Consider the following 16,415-nt stretch of genomic DNA (forward strand, 5'->3'; position numbering starts at 1 on the left):
TCCTACCCACTTGTAAGTTCACCAAGTCCCAGTTCACTCTGCTGTTGTTTCCTTCAACTAGAAACATTGCACTTTATATGATTGTGCTTGTGAAAGTGTTTGATTCATTGATGTAAACAACAAGGCATCTATATAAGTGCAATAATTTTACCTGCTCTAATATACAACCATTGGCATTACTTGGCAACTTGTGGAATAGTTTGAACTTTTGCTTTGGTTTTGTTATGCCCTTGTTAATTTAAGATATAGAAACATTAGCATCATATTCCTAATGCCATCCAACCCAGGGAACTCTATAAACCAATATGGAATAGAGATTTGCCCTTACACCTGTTAAAACCAGTGGAGGGGGGCGTTGTATAATGTTTAAGACCAACCAGATTTTGCACAGAACAAGGAATGCGTTCTTGTTCTCATGCCCCACAAATGAGAGCTATTTCCCCCTGCTGTGCTCACTACATGGCCTGATATTGCCCGTGACTCTGTGGGAGCCATAAAACGGACCTTCATTGAGGAACATTTGCTCGATGGGCAGTTTATGCCGTTACACCCTCTGATTTTTTTACAGCACTCGAGACACGGCCTGGCTCTTTACAGGGATGGATGGCAACAGCTTGCGATGAGAATTTCAACCTACAATTCCAGTGATATATGGAGTTTTCACTGCTCTTTGTGTACTGCCAGATGCTGTCCACTTGTCAAGGGATGGAGATGGATATGCGTTTATTTTTATTCCAACTGGCTCAAATCTATACAATGAAGGATTTTGCTCAGTAACTTTTAAAGTGGCTATGTCTGTAAAGCTGAGATGAAAGCTGGTAACTTGGCTTTAAAATATTTAATTAGTGTGGATTTTGTTGCATTATGATTCTACCGCACCCTATACTGAGTGGGCCTATTATATATTGCCTGCTATATATTATATTAGATTCTTGTCTGCAGTGAGGTATTTCATAAATGGAATGGAGACGTAACTTTTATCTGTTTTCTGCTTCATTCCATTGGGATATATGAAGTGCTACTATCAGTGCTCTCCCCTCTGAGGTTTTTCACTTCATATGTAGATAACCTGAGCTGTCTCATTGCTCTGTCTGCCAGACCCTCAGTCTGCTGCCAGCTCTCCCGTGGGCTGCCTACACTTTCATCTCCACATCCACGGAGGCTGGCAGGACACCAAGACAGCACCAGCGTGTGAGAAACACATCACCAATAAACAATAAACCAGACCTCACAGGCAGAATAAGTCACCGCAGCATCCACACTTTTCCTGTGTATTTGCCTGTGTCTTTGCCTGTGTCTTTGCCTGTGTCTTTGCCTGTGTCTTTGCCTGTGTCTTTGCCTGTGTCTTTGCCTGTGTCTTTGCCTGTGTCTTTGCCTGTGTCTTTGCCTGTGTCTTTGCCTGTCTCACAGTCCAGTTACACACTTCTGCTCATATAAGGAGCTGTACTGTTGGGAGACAATGGGCAGGATGTATTCGCGTGGCGCACATTGTTCAAATCAGACTTGTGTACATTGTACTATTATTCTTTTTTCTTCAGCGGTCTGGCTGGAAGAGCAAAGACAAAAGCAAGGGCAATGAGGGAGCATGAGCACATGTGGAGCACAGTTGCATTGGCACAGCTTTACCACAAGCCCCTCACCTCACCTTACTGTCTGCACACTTCTCTCACATTTCTGACCAACCTCCTCACAGACATCTCAGCTTTTAATTAGCGCTGATGTGGTGGGAGGTTGTGGTCACTGACCCTCTCATGTCCATTGAGTGTGGACGCAGTGAGCAGACATGCAGACAAAACAAAACACAAGTATAGACCTGCTGCCCTCGGCTGTCTCAGGGTGTCTGTGTTTTTCTCTCTGTGTGTGAACTCCAACAAATACAGGGCCATGCAGACTAACAACACAGCTATTACTGCACAAAGTAAAGACCAGCGCCAACTTACATGTTTGCAGCATCAAAGAGAGAGGAGGCACATACCTCAACGAAAGACACTGACATGTTTGTGAACACATCATGCGGAGCATGACCTGTTGTCAGTCCAAACACAGGTTTATGAGTAAAGGGTTGGACAGAGTTCTGAAATAAAATTGTTCTTGACAAAATCCCTTAAGTATGTTGTGCCTGTATGAACGGCTACATCATCATGTGAATCAGCAAATCCAAACACATGAATTAGCAACATTACATTGCCCCATCTACAACCCACTTCAGTACTTCAGAGTAACCAGTAACCAGGATATAGGCATAAAGAAGAATGGAGAAAAAAAATGACAAAAAAAAAAAAACCTTTAAAAGTGCTTTAACAGTTTGCGTCCTCACACAACTACCAGACTCCTGCCATAAGCTTTAATGCATGTATGTTGTGTTTTCTCATGCCATAATAGCTGAATTGCCCTTATATCACACAGTAGATGATGACCCTCAGTGATTGCTGCAGACATGATTGAGTGGTTGATGTCATGAAACCCCATCCTCTGCAGGTACCATATCAAATCCCTTCAAACATAAATACACTGTCCCGCTGGGTGGCAGGGTCCTGGACTGTGATCCCAACAGGCCTTGAGACAGTTCTTTGGGATTAGTGGGAGCTTAAGTCTCCCTTTGATTTGATTCCTGTCTCCTGGCTTTCTGCTGCATCTTTGACAGATGCTGCTGCCTTCTGGAGTATACAAAGCGCTCATCGGCAAGGTGAGACCCCGAAATGACCACTGAAATTGAACCGTAATCACATATGCTGCTAAAAACAACAAGAAAATGTCTGCCATATGCCCTAAAGTCCCATATTGGAGTCGAAAGAGGGATTATTGTCAGGAGTGCTGGAGCTGCCTCTTATTGCCCATGTCTGTGATCAGATCTGTCAGAGCCTCTCAGCTGTCTGTCTGCCTGCTGTTTGACAAGTGTTTGATGCAGCCCAGGCCTAAAGAGGATCAAGTCTTTCCTGAATTGGCTTTACCTCACTCCCTGTGCAACAGGAGATCTGCTAACACATCAAACACACCCCTCCCCCCTACTCTTTTCTGCGCATCTCTGTGAACTAATAAACTATTTTTATCTACCAAACATGTGACGTGCTCTGGACCCTCAAAAGGGGGACATGGCGACAGGGCCCCGTGAGAGTTAGCAGAACAATCAAAGATAACAATAAGCGCCGCTCGGGCTTGGGTCGCTCATCACTGGACATCGCACAGGGATTGGAGCATGATCCGGATGGCCCCTGTCTCTGTTTGAGTGTCTAAGCCCGCCTGACTTATTGTGGCTCCCCGCTTGTTAGGGTCTGGGTCGTTTTTGAGACAGTTGTGCACCACTTTCAAACATGCAAGGGATTTCCTCCTTGAGTTTCCTAGTAAAGAGAGGGCGGGATGAAAGGACTTTTGCAGAAATGAGATATAAAGAAGGAATCATGCTGGACAATTTCCTCCCATATCCGGCCCTGTTCCCATTTGGACCCACAGAGACATGGAGGATGTGGGCTACGTGTATGTGTACTGCGAGTGGCATGCAGCTCACGTGTGCAGGACATGACAACTTTGTGGATTTCACACGGTCACCTTGTGTCTCATTAAGCCATAACGTAATTACTAGACAGGTTTATGCTGGTGTGTGAACACTCACATACCAAAGTGTTGAACTGGAGCCTTGTGCTATGCTTTGCTCTTATGTGTGCACATATAGTTTACTTGACTGGCAAAGTGTTTGTATAACCTCACCTATTTTTATCCCTTTACGCCATAGGAATGCAAAAAGCCCCCTACTCAGGCCAATCCAACTTATTGCGTGCCCCTCATGGCTGTGTTAACAACCATTTTATTCCTCTCCATAAACTGGGGTGGGGTGCATTAATACAGGGGATTGTTGTAGAAGAGCTAGAGGCAGTGGAGGCATGTGAGCCAGGTAAACCTACCAGGACAGGGCTCCACTGGGGGCTAACCCACGTCTCATCCAATCTCTCTGGAATCTGATAATTCACGTTCAAATATCTATTTAATACTGGTGTGATTAAGGGACACAGTGTGCTTCTGCAGAGTGTTATGTGAGATATTTTGAAGATGATTTTATATACTAAACACATTTTTACTGACTGTGTTGAATAACCTTAAAATTTCCCACCCTACTTCTGCCCCTTATGATGCTCATTCAGTTTGAGTTTCATATTTTATAACTTCTTTTTTTTCATATGGCAAGTTTGTGTTGTGATTACTTCTTCAGTGCAATGCGCAAATGACATTTGATCAAAAGGTATCAATTTAGTTCAGCACTCCCCCTTGTAAAAGTTATACCATACCACTATACTGCTGGGGTTGACCTGACTGACCTGAAGATTGGTCAGAAAAATCAGAAAAGTTTTGTTTTGGTCTATGTTCATATAGTCTTGTTATCAAACACAAGCAGATTAATTTCATCATCTTTATATTATACACTTATCTGAAAACAAGATGAATAACAATCATGACTCTTTGATACACTTCCTGGTTTTATGGCACTGCATATGGGAACTATAATGCAGATCAAAGCCTTTATAGAGATCCTATCAGGAAGTGGAAGCGATGCAAATCAAAGTTGAGTGCTTTTGTACTTTCTATTTCTCAAACAGAGCTCACATCTGTACTTACTTCCTTGTGATGAATCCGCTACTGTATATTTTGCCCCACATGTCCACCACATTTTTATTCTGTTGCAACCCATCTCAAGTCAGAACAAATGCAAACACAAATAGTGAATAAGAGGACGTGTGCCTTGCTTTGGGAAGTGCTTTTTTCTCATCAGAATCGAAACACAAAATTAAGCCATTCATTAAAGCCATCTAAAGCTAATTATGGCTTGTTCATCCAAGTAGCCGTGAGGCAGGAGGGCTTCCATATACTTAGGCCCAGATGTGTGGATGAGTCAGTGGGGAGATAGCGGACGGCAGAGACGAGTATGTGGTTCTTGAGTGAACACTAAAAACTGAATTATGTTCTCTGCCTGGGCGGTTGACGTTATACCCACAACATCATCAGATTTGGAAAGTCACGACAATATAGGGGGAAGGTGGATAATGATCGCTTACAAATGCTGCTGTATTTCTCACTCTAAGTTTGGTTCGCTTTTTCCACACACAAATTGTATTTGTATTATAACATGAAGTCAGAGAAAACTAATTGAATAGGCAGACACATATAATGCAGTCTAGTGCTTAGAATCCATAGGCAAACTCAGTATAGTATTTGTGCCACTCCCATAGCTGAAAACAAACTGCATGGAAACAGATAATTTACACAGGCAATGCCAGCAGATAAAAGCCAAATGTACCATTACAAACCACAGTTTGTTTCTAATTGTATCTATAAATAAAAGAGCACCAATATTTATGGATTTTATTGCTGTTGATGGCAAAAAGCGAATCAGATGAAAAACTGCAAATGATTTTTTTTTTCATTACAGCACTTCAAGGTGCACTTGAACTATGACAAATATTGCTTCTGATTCCTCTAGAGGGCAACACTGTGCAGTAAATAATACGTCTAAAAGCTACAGTCTTTTTTGAAGTATTTTTGGCAGCCCTGAGTGGAAGTGGGGAACTGTAAAAGCTGGCAGGATGTCAATGCCCAGAATGAAGCTCACGTCATACAGTTTAACTCCTCAGTTCTCCTTCACAGCGTCTGGTACCCCCTCTAGACAGTTACAAATAATGACTGAACAGCCCCACCACAATGACCAGAAACCATAACGCCAAGTGGCTATCTGTTGTTTTTTACTACGTTCTGAGCTCCATTCGAAATTATTGCATTCAATATGATACCTTCTTTCTGATAAAATATTATTTGTTTTTCTAAATCTTGGCTTGTGCAGCGCTAGAGGTGGAAGAAATGGCCTTAGTATGATTACTTGAAATCACTTGACAAAATGTTTGGTTTTGTCTACTTTTCGCATAAACTTAGAATAATTACATTATTTTACTATACAAATTATGAATAATATCAACTCCAACTGCTTCCACTTGTACAGCTTACTAAGTACTCAATGTACTGCTTATACCAATAAGCACTATTAGTACTATTACTGGCTCTGGCTTTGCTTCTTCCATTTCCAGTACAACAATTACTTTATTAGAAATGGTAAAATGTAAATAACATATTTATAGTTGCTACCTATGTACAATATAGTAAGCAATGTTTTCCTTTGTGAAATTACTCTAAATATTTCAGAACATACTTACCATAGTGAATATACTATAGGCCAAACCAATACACAAGATGTAGTACAAAGGTACTACAGATGCCAGTAATACAAGTTGACTCTGACATTAACTCCACATCATTTCTAATGCAAGGTTCACATTTCTTGTTTATCATCTGTGACATGTTTAGGAGGAGCAGGTAGGGCACTTGTTTCGGCTGAAAGACAATCACTTAATGTAGAGCTCTGCAGCTGTGTATTTTCAGGATTACAGTATCATGTTGACATGCCAGGATCAAAGTGCAGCATGTAATCCAGAGAAATCCTGTCACAACTTTCCAATTACAAATCTGACCCACGACCAGGCGGCAGTAGCTTCATGAGCTGATTTTTAAGTCCTAGTAGGACGAAGCTTTCCAATATTAAAACAGTGGTGGTAAAATAAAGGTGTGATTGATGGCTGTTTCCATCTGGAATTAAGAATAGCTTTTTGCAAAAGGAACTCTAGAACTCATCTTATCAACTGTGCACACATGGTTTGGACTTTCTAATTTGAATGCTGATTTGTATGATGGAGTTGAGAAATTTGTTAAAAAGTCTAGCTAATTATGACTGCCAAAGTTGATATTTGTGAATTAGAGGACTTTTCAAAAAATCTGAGGAATGATATTTAGTTGAGGTGGGAGTATTTTCCAATCCTGCTCTAAATAATTTTAAATCAATCTCAGTAAATTAATTGAAAGTAAGATTTATCCCAGTGACCACAGTGAGAGTGCAGTAGCAAGAACTTGTGTGGAATTTTTAGTTTTGCCACAAGTCCAACCCAGAGTTTGAGTGATGAGTTCTAAAGTTCAAGTTGGATCACAAGTGCGGTTTAAATCCTGCTGCTTAAAGTGAATGACCTATATTTGAATCAAGACACTCATCAAAAACTTCCCCATAACTTCTACTGCCACTCATTATAACATTTTGTGAAATTAAGTCATTAAACTAATCCATAAACTAGCTCGGATGTTCTGAATATGTTGCAAAGCCATTTACTGTAAATGTCTGAGCAGTCTTGTAGACTCTGTCTGAAGTCTGTGGCTGTTCCTCGCTGCTGCAGTTGACCTTCTCCAGAAGAGAAAAAACATGCTGTCTGAGTGGACCATCAGTTGTATTAATCACCGTCTTGGTCATGCATGTTTTGCTAGGACCTCTCTGCTTAGAGACACTAATCTCCTGCTTGGGTTTTCGCTTTTACTTTCTGTCAGGGAAATGGATCTTCAAAAATACCAGCAGCAATCTGACCTGCTTTTGTAATCTGTGGGCAACTTCTCGAAGAGGTCACCGATGAGAAAATAATGACCAACTGAATCCCTACATTAGCTTTTTAAATCGGAATGTGTATGTTTAAAATCATTTGCGCCTCGCCATGCTGAGATAGTAAGCAGAGCATAGGGAAGGCAAGGGACAGAATGAAGGAGTGAATGAACGGTCTAATCCAGGATAACCTTGTTAGGGCTAAGTGACGCTGTGCAGAGGGCTTTTGTCAGCTGGTTGGCAAGATGAGCTTCTTGTAAATGATTGTCCTCGTTGTCAAAAGCCTGATTTGGTTTTTCCGACATCTGACGTCTGTTTCTGCAAAACTCTCTTTTCCAAGTGGAGGAAGAAAAACTTATATTTTTGATTAAATGAGGGGTGAAAAGTTGAATCGTACAGTACTGTAGGTCAACCATCAACAACGCACGCCTCCGCCTGTCTGCTTTTCATATTAAGAATCAGATCTCTCTTCTGTCAAATCAAGCACGAATACGAATTTTAGTACTGTCATACTACTCATACAAGAAATATGTATTCATTAATTGAATAATCTCCATATTCCAAGTTAGCTATTTTGATCTTATACAGAAGAGATAGTTTTTCTCATAATTCATAATTAATTCATAAGTAATTTAGAGTCACCTGGTCTCCCAATACATACACTTATATCAAAAGACCCACAGAGACCCCACAAAACAAAGAAACCATGTAGTCAAACCATGCAATGATGATTCTGAAACTACCAAAATGTTACTTACTTTTGTAGTGCTAGTATAGAATAAGCGTGCTCTCCTGTGGCAAATTTCTCCATCCCACTGGTGCAATTTTAAGCCCTTATAAAATGCCTTAACTGCCATTTAAAACTTTGGCCAATGCCTTAACGTATGATGGGTCTCTTGAGGTCATACCACTGTATCCCAAATCTAACCAAGTGAAAACAGTAGCCGTACTGGACAGTATTGTCTAATGTAACCTACTCCGCCGGTGTGCTAGCTGTTCATAGTGCACGAGCCGGCCCTTCACAGCGTTATAAATGCATGTGTGAGGAGGCCCTTAATGGCTGCTAATCCAATTTCTTTCACTGAAATCAAATCTCCCTGGCGCCAGTACTTCTCTCCTTCCCTCACAAATAATGGCCTCCGTTTTGGCCTGTTTATGAATGCAACGTGCCGCCAAAAACTCCGGCTTTAGCCCTGAAAAGTCCCTCCAAATCTTCTCCAAAATTATTCAGATTTTTACCACCTTAACCTCATTCGGCCCTAAACAAAAAAAAAAAAAAAGGATTATTAATTGATCGCCCGCATCAAGTATAGGCTTTGGGAGGTAACAGGAGAGTATAGAATCCCTTTTACCGTATGTCTTAATGTCTTCTTGAGGTCAGCCATTGATTTTTCACAAACCACAAGCTATGGAGATAAGATTAGGCCTCCAATCCATGCGCTGCCGCTGGAGCCGTTAGTGGATGAAATCACTTGGCCCCAGCCAACAGTAGCTGCACTGCTCTTCTTTATTAGCAGGTCAAGGCTATTGTCATTATATTGTAACTATACTCTGCACACTGCCAGTACTTACTCTAGTGTGCCAAAGTTTTAGTGAGATGTGGTTGAATTATGTGATTTTATGTTTTATTTATATAAAACAAATAGAGGTTAGTATGGGTCAAGGGTAAATTAATTTATTCTGGTTTATTACAAGAAGCAATGGTAGGACATTCACATACCCTTGAATAGGACAGGTTATAAGAAATTTTGAATAGGTGTACCTAGCTGGAGGAATTCTCTTGCTATGCATGTTTTGGGCTCATGGGGAGCTCATCAGAGCTGTCAACCATCCAGACAAGGAGAGAAAATTTTGAGTTTCAGTACGAGAATCAAAACCCAATTTTACTATTTGTGCTGACCTACCACCCTGCATGTGTGCTGCTGTCCATTCATTATGAAGCATAATGAAATATATTCAATTATTTAAAGAGTTATTGCTTTGCAATTGTTGCCAAGCACAATATTCATGAAACAAAATACTGAAATGACGCCACACCAAGGTCATTGTAGTGAATCAATAAAAGCAATCAATTAAAATGGGTTCATTTTTTTCAGTTTTGTCGTAGTATACCCTTCTTATATGCCAGGTTACATTGTTTTGATTTAGACACAACCTTGTGGAATGAGTATTTACCCCTGAACTGGTCAACTCACACAAGACTAGATTCCCTTCTGCAATCAATTTGTACATTACACTTTGTGCATCTTTGCACTTCTGGTTTGGTTGATAAAATACTAAACCAGTTTTTGAACCAATCTGAGACAGTTGCCTAAAGCGTGTGCATATTCTTGAGCTGGGTCCACTTTTCCAAAACAAAGATATTAGCTCTGACACAGATGAAGAGGGCTTTGGCTTTGGCCTCCTTTCCACTGGGATACACAACTGACTGATTATCTTCCAGTGCATCAGTTGGACCAGTCGTTACATTCACGTCCCACGGGGAGGTATTACTTTGGCCTAATAATATGATATGTATAATAGTGCTTAACTCTCACGTGGACGTCCACTATGCTGTGTTATTGCTGCGAGCCACAGATAGCAGTGTAAGGGAGAAAGAAGAGCAAGCTGAAGTAAGCTGGTTGGCTTTGAAGGGATATTAAGAATTGTCCTCCATCCTGCATGTTGACCCTTGTGCGGGAGGTTGAGCATCACCTCCGCGCATTGTTTAGGCTCTGGAACCCAACTCCTGGAGTTGGATTGCGAGAGGGGGATCTCCACTTCTCTGACGTTGTCCGTGGGGAGAGGCGGCGGACTGGTGTGGGCTTGCTTCCAGCAGCCTCCCTGAGGAGGTGTTCCAGGCATGTCTCACCGAGAGGAAGCTCCAGGGAAGACCCAGGACACACTGGAGGGACTATGTCTCTTGGTGGACTCTGGAAGTCCCTGCTTAAACTGTGGAAGAAAAAGCGATGGATGGATAAAAACCCTGTAAACTGTATTTGAACAAAATTCGTCTTGCAGCCCAGACAGCTATATTGTATAAGCAGCTCTTGAGGTCAGCTGCATGCTGTTCACTTCTAAATATAAAGCATTTTATTGTTTGATAATCAAGAAGTGCGTGTTAGCATTCTACTTGTTGTTAGCGTTACCATGATGGCAATACTCCACTCTGGTCTCTTATAAACTCATCACAGTGAATTATTAGGATGCTCAGAATACATAAGGTAAGTGCAAACCGTAGTTTCCAATTGTCAAAAAAATAGGAAAAACAACATTTTTAAGGCATTTTTAAAATCAGGTACAGTGCCTTTAAGTACTTTTTAGTTATAAAAAGATGCTGGTCACAATTTTATTCAATCCATGCCTTTTAAATCATAGTTTATACAATTCTATATTTTATTACTATTATCCATTGCTTCATGTTGTAGCATGTCACCGAAGCAAATTACTAGTTTGTGAATTTTGTTCACCAGCAGTTGCAATAAAACTGATTCAGAATTTGAAACCTGTACTTCAATACATTCTGGTTTCTATGTAAATTCTCTTTCAATTGAGCCAAAAAACTCCTTTACTCTATTTTATTCGATTTTCAAGTTTTTTAGGGGCTTTATGGAAACAACCATAATTAACTGCCTTAACTTTGAACTAGCGATTATCTAGAAGAGTTCCATTCCCTGCACATGCTAATGAATGAGAATCCACAAAGGTCAGGTTTGACAGCAGTAAACACCTGACCACAAAACTCCACATTGATTTCAATTCTGGGTTTTTTGTTTGTTTGTTTGATTGTCAAGCTGGCAGGGCCGATAGTATCAAAGAAAGAACAAAAACCAAACATTATAAAATTACGGTTTGCTGCTGCCAGAATGGAAAGCTCGTGATTTTTCAGATAAAACGTGATTGTTCTTTGAATGGCTTTTGACTGTGCCAGATGTGTCGCACAACAATGGACGACTATACATAGAAAAATGAAAGAAACCAACTTTACATTTCCAAGCCCAAATTGTACTTTCTTAAGGATTTATGAATTTGTTCTTGTTTTGAAAGCTCTAGCGATGACTTAATCATTTCTTTCCAGGCAAATTAAACTGTTTCCTCTGTGAACCCTGGTAATCAGCCTAAGTGATTACACTCTCATAAATACAGTATGAGATGATGAAAGCTGAGCGTGTGCTGCCCCAAGGGAACACCAAATGAAACCTCTTCTGCAGATAGGACAGAGCATCTCCACATATCACATACAGGGACATGGGCCTGAATGTAGAGTATGGTTGCCCTCTAGCTGTCAGCATTAAGAACTTATGCTTATGAAATATTAGGAGAGTCTGTCTGAGCAAAAACACTTTCATAGCCGGGATTTTTCACATTTATTCATTTTTATAAAACAACATGACTAGTATTGTGACACCACGTTGTGCATATATATGGGATTTCTCTACTTTGTTCTCATCTTTGTTACACAACTTTCTAATGCAGTGATGTTTTAAAACAGAGTTCAAGTGGCAAGGCAAGTTTATTTGTATAATACAGTTTGTACACAAAGTAATTCAAAGTGCTTTGTAGAAAGATATTAAAATCATACAAATCAAAACATAAATAATCACATATAATCATCATAAAATTTACATTAAAACAGGAGAGTGCAGAATAAAAACCTTTCAGTCATATGCACAGCTAAACAACTGTTTTGAGGCAGGATTTAAACTTTGTCAAAGTAGAGGCTTGTCTCACATATTCAGGAAGATTGTTCCAGGTTTTAATTGCATAAAACTGAAACTCTGATTCCCAATGTCTAGTTCTGACTCTGTGCACCAGCAGGAGGCCAGTCCCTGAAGCCCTCAGAGTGTGAGATGGTTCATATGGCACTAACATGTCGGAGATGTACTTTGGTGCTAGGCCATCGATAGACTTGTACACAAGCAGAGCTGCTTTAAAGTCTATTATCTGAGCCACAGGAGCCAGTGCAGAGACTTGAGCACAGGACGTATGTGCTCGTACTTCCTGGTTCTAGTCAAGACCCGGGCAGCAGCATTCTGGATGTACTGCAGCTGTCTTAACGCTTTTTAAAAAAAAATTCTAACCTACTGGAGACAAATGTATGGATAAGTCTCTCCAAGTCTGGTTCTGACAGTATGCCTTTCATTTTTGTTGTTGGTGGTTTTTAGATGGTAAAAAGCTGATCTTATTGATTTGATATCGTTGTTAAAGTTCAAGTCTGAGTCCATTATCACCCCTAGATTTCTAGCCTGATTTGAAGGTGTTAGTGAGAGAGAGACTGGAGGTGACTGCTAACATTTTCTCTATGTTTCTGTGGGCCAAAGATGATGACAGTCTGAGTTTAGCTGGAGAAAGTTGTTTTGCATCCACTGATCTGTTGGATGCAGTGGCAGAGTGAATCCACTGGTCCATATTCACCTGCTGCCAATGACATATAGATCTGATTGCCATCTGCATAGTTGTGGTGGGACACATTATTGCTGCATATTAACTGGCCTAACGGCAGCATGAAGAGATAGAACAACAGGGGTCCCAGGATTGACCCCTGGGGCACCCCACAGGTCAGGAGGTCAGGGACATTTTATCTGAGACACATTTTCCAATTTCAACAAAGTACTCCCTGTAGGACTTGAACCAGTTTAGCGCCGTACCAGAGATGCCCACCCAGTCCCCTAGTCTCTGTAAGAGGATCCCATGATCCACAGTGTCAAAGGCAACACTCAGATCTAACAGGATCAAGACTGAGACTTTGCTTGCATCAGTGTTCAAGCAGATTTCATTTGTCACCTTGATAAGAGCAGTCTCAGTGCTGTGGTGGGGCCTAAAACCTGACTGGAAAACATGAAAGGAGTTGTTCATTTGGAGAAAGTTAATAAGTTGTTGTTAAACAATAAAGTGCCTTTATTGTTGACAATAGATACATGTATTTTCCTTCCATAGTTTTAGGATTACATAGACTAAAAATACATTGAAACATTTTCTTATGTGCACAATGATATTTCTTGTCATTTGTCTGTTGCATGCAAAGAGAAACGATTTGTATAGCTTGTGACCTGAAATCGATGTGCTAAACTCTATCTGCCCTTTGCACTGGGGTTCCTGAAAAACTGTCTTCCCTGCTGTTCACATATGTTGGCAGGTTTCTGACAAAGAGAGAAAAAAAGCGCATTACTGATCTCCTGCCCAGTCCTGGACTAGCCAGGAACACTCCTGTTTAACCTAACCCTCATAAACACAACCTTGTGTCCAAGAAATGTCCCAGCAGGACTTCACCCACCACACTATGTTTTTACAGCCATCAGTGTAATTCATGGAGAGTTGATTGCTCTCTAATGCATGTTTGTGGGTACCTAGCAACACTGTTTTGATAATTACATCCTTAAAATAGTAAGCAGAACGTTCTAAAATTACAATTTTACCTCAGTTAATCTTCTTTTACCTCAGTTAACAAACGTAGGCTTAAAGTTCTGAATAGAGGATATATAGAGAGAGACGATATAAGAACCTAAGCTGTGTTCAAGAAAGCCTTTGATGTTATAGCATTGCTTGACAGACTCCAATAAATGCAGCATGCTTTGATTTATAAAAAGAATTATTCACTCATCGCTTTTAATCGTGACTCTTTCAGTGGCTAATTTTCAAACAGACCATTGGGCATTCTTCTGTGGCTCTCACTAGCAGCCTATGTGAAAGCAATTAGTGATAATGTTGGATTTTACACAGTGTTAGCGGGTTTTCGTGAGAGTAGCAGCCTGAACAAGTGCAGTAATAGCAGCGAATGAGGCAGCAGTTCCTCCTCAGCGAACCGTAGCACGGCCTGTTCTTTGAGCGCTACAGCAGGATCCAGATAGCATCTCATCATTCAAGGCCTTCTCCACTTTCCCCCATTAGACTTTCTTTTCCTTAAATTCCCTCACACTCTCCCCACCTCATACACACACACACACCTCGTTATCTTATTTGTGGCCTTGGCAGTCAGATTGTTGCCTTGTGGTTCAGAAGCCTGAGTTCTCTCTGTCATAGAGAAGTATGGCTGCACATCAGCCTCCACCACACAAGCTTCCATGAGAGCAGGAAGTCAGTTCCCAGCATGCTTTGCCCTGTCTTAGTGAAACCTGGGGTGTATTAACCTTGGGCTGGGGGACCTTTCCAAGTTGGAAAAAAGGTTATGCAACTTCCCAGAGTTATCTCTGTTTTCCGCTGCACAGACAGTGGAGAGTGTTGGTGTGAAGAGACATTTGTTTAAAGTAAAGCTTTAGCTCTGAGTGCTGCTACAGAACATAAATGCCAAAAATGTTTTTTGTTTTTTTTCTGAAATAGTCATTATTGTGAAAGTCTCACAACTGGACAAATAAAACACTATCTGACATTGGTAAACCCTTTGCTGTCAAACTACAACTGTAATCCACAACTCTCAATGATTTTCTAACTGTCTTGTGTTTCTCTGTCCACAGGGGGCTCGGGGAAGCACCCGTCCAAAGAGGAAAAGAAGAAGAAGAAGAAGCAGAGACTGCGGTTTCGGGCTCACAACCAGCACACTGACCACTTGGCTGCAGTTCGCTCCAGTCAGTGAGCAGTGAACAACTACAGACTACCCAAATACTATAAAGAAGAACCAACGCAAAGCTGCTAGCCACTGCTGCACCCATATCCTGTCTGACCACAAGCCCCGCCTCCTGCCCTGGGCCACCCCACTGCCTATAGGACACTAGGTCACTCCAGTATTTATCTCTAATGTAGGATATCACTAAAATGTGCTTCACGCTGCTTTGTCCAGTCGCAGTGACCAACCAGGTGACCTTCGTCCAAGCCCATCCCCCTGTTCCATCATCTTGTCGTGGGCCTTTTACATTGTCATTAACCGTCCAAACGTGATGAAAGGCAGAGACTGTGCAGGCTGTGGGAGAGAAGGTGGGCTGAGATGAGGGCGAGGAGGATGACAAACAAGATGGCGGATGAAAGGGTAACCAGAGATTTGGCTAAACAAGAGCGATGCTAAAGGACTGAAAAGGCATCTCGAACTTAAAGAGACTTTTTATTTATGTCAAAGCTCACCTTCCCTGTAGACAACGGTGTGGAGACAGAGACCATTCCCATGTGAGGCCTTTTATGTTATGTACATTTTTGAGAGAGTAATATTAAAAATAAAAAATTACCATGCATAGATGCAAAGTATTTTATTCTCAGCACAAATTGTTTACGTTCTGACCGCTTTATGCTCTAACTGTATAGTGTGGATAAAAAAGAATTTAGTTGTCCGACTAGCATGGCATAAACATGACTTGTACATAGTTTATCTAATAATAAAAGCTTATTACTGTATTTTCAGTATTGACCATTTCACCGTTCTAAATGTTTTAGAGATAACAAAAAAGGTTGTAATACCAAGCTACAGATTAAAAATGTTAAAAAATATAACCGCCACATAACTATTCCATTTATATGGTATATATTTGATTTATTTATTAATTCTATTCTATTTTGTACTTTTTTGTTCAGTGAAAGTTTTGCCTCATGCTGTTACTCTTATATGCTGAAATATTCGTTGACTTCCTTATACCAGTGCATATCTTTAACAAGTCTGACGTCACAGTGAGTGATTTATTTGACCTCATCTACTGATTTCAATGTGTTGAAGAGTTAAAAATAAGACAGACTTATTCATGTTCTAGGTTTAAAAATTAGGATTGAGTAAATGTATGGTCATAGGACTGCATATGTGTACATGTGTTTTATTAAAAACATTGTGACTGTACAACAGACCCTTTTATTCTTATTGTCTATTACACTCAAATGGTGCCATCTGGGTTTGATGTGAGGAATGCTCTTTAGGCACGAAAAGCATTGCAATTCAAGCATTTGTTGAAAGCAAATCCAATAAGCTTTATTAAGACAACTGAGATGCATTTTATTTTTAAAATAATTTCTCAAGTGGTATATGAAGAATTTGTGTCCTTCTGGCAGTGTATAATGGTGATTTCCT

The 16,415-nt window shown here is 40.6% G+C and overlaps 1 protein-coding gene across 1 annotated transcript in view; it reads left to right on the plus strand.

Annotated features, from left to right (window-relative positions):
- rspo2 (R-spondin 2) overlaps nucleotides 1-16,155 on the plus strand; it is a 53,080-nt gene extending 36,925 nt beyond the window's left edge. The window contains exon 6 of the mRNA XM_033981733.2: nucleotides 14,887-16,155. Coding sequence (XP_033837624.1) covers nucleotides 14,887-15,005 — 119 coding nt within the window. The 3' untranslated portion in view covers nucleotides 15,006-16,155. The remainder of the gene's footprint in view (nucleotides 1-14,886) is intronic.
- The last annotated feature ends 260 nt before the right edge of the window (nucleotides 16,156-16,415 follow it).

This window comes from Periophthalmus magnuspinnatus, chromosome 16, assembly GCF_009829125.3.
Source record: "Periophthalmus magnuspinnatus isolate fPerMag1 chromosome 16, fPerMag1.2.pri, whole genome shotgun sequence".
Taxonomy (NCBI): domain Eukaryota; kingdom Metazoa; phylum Chordata; class Actinopteri; order Gobiiformes; family Gobiidae; genus Periophthalmus; species Periophthalmus magnuspinnatus.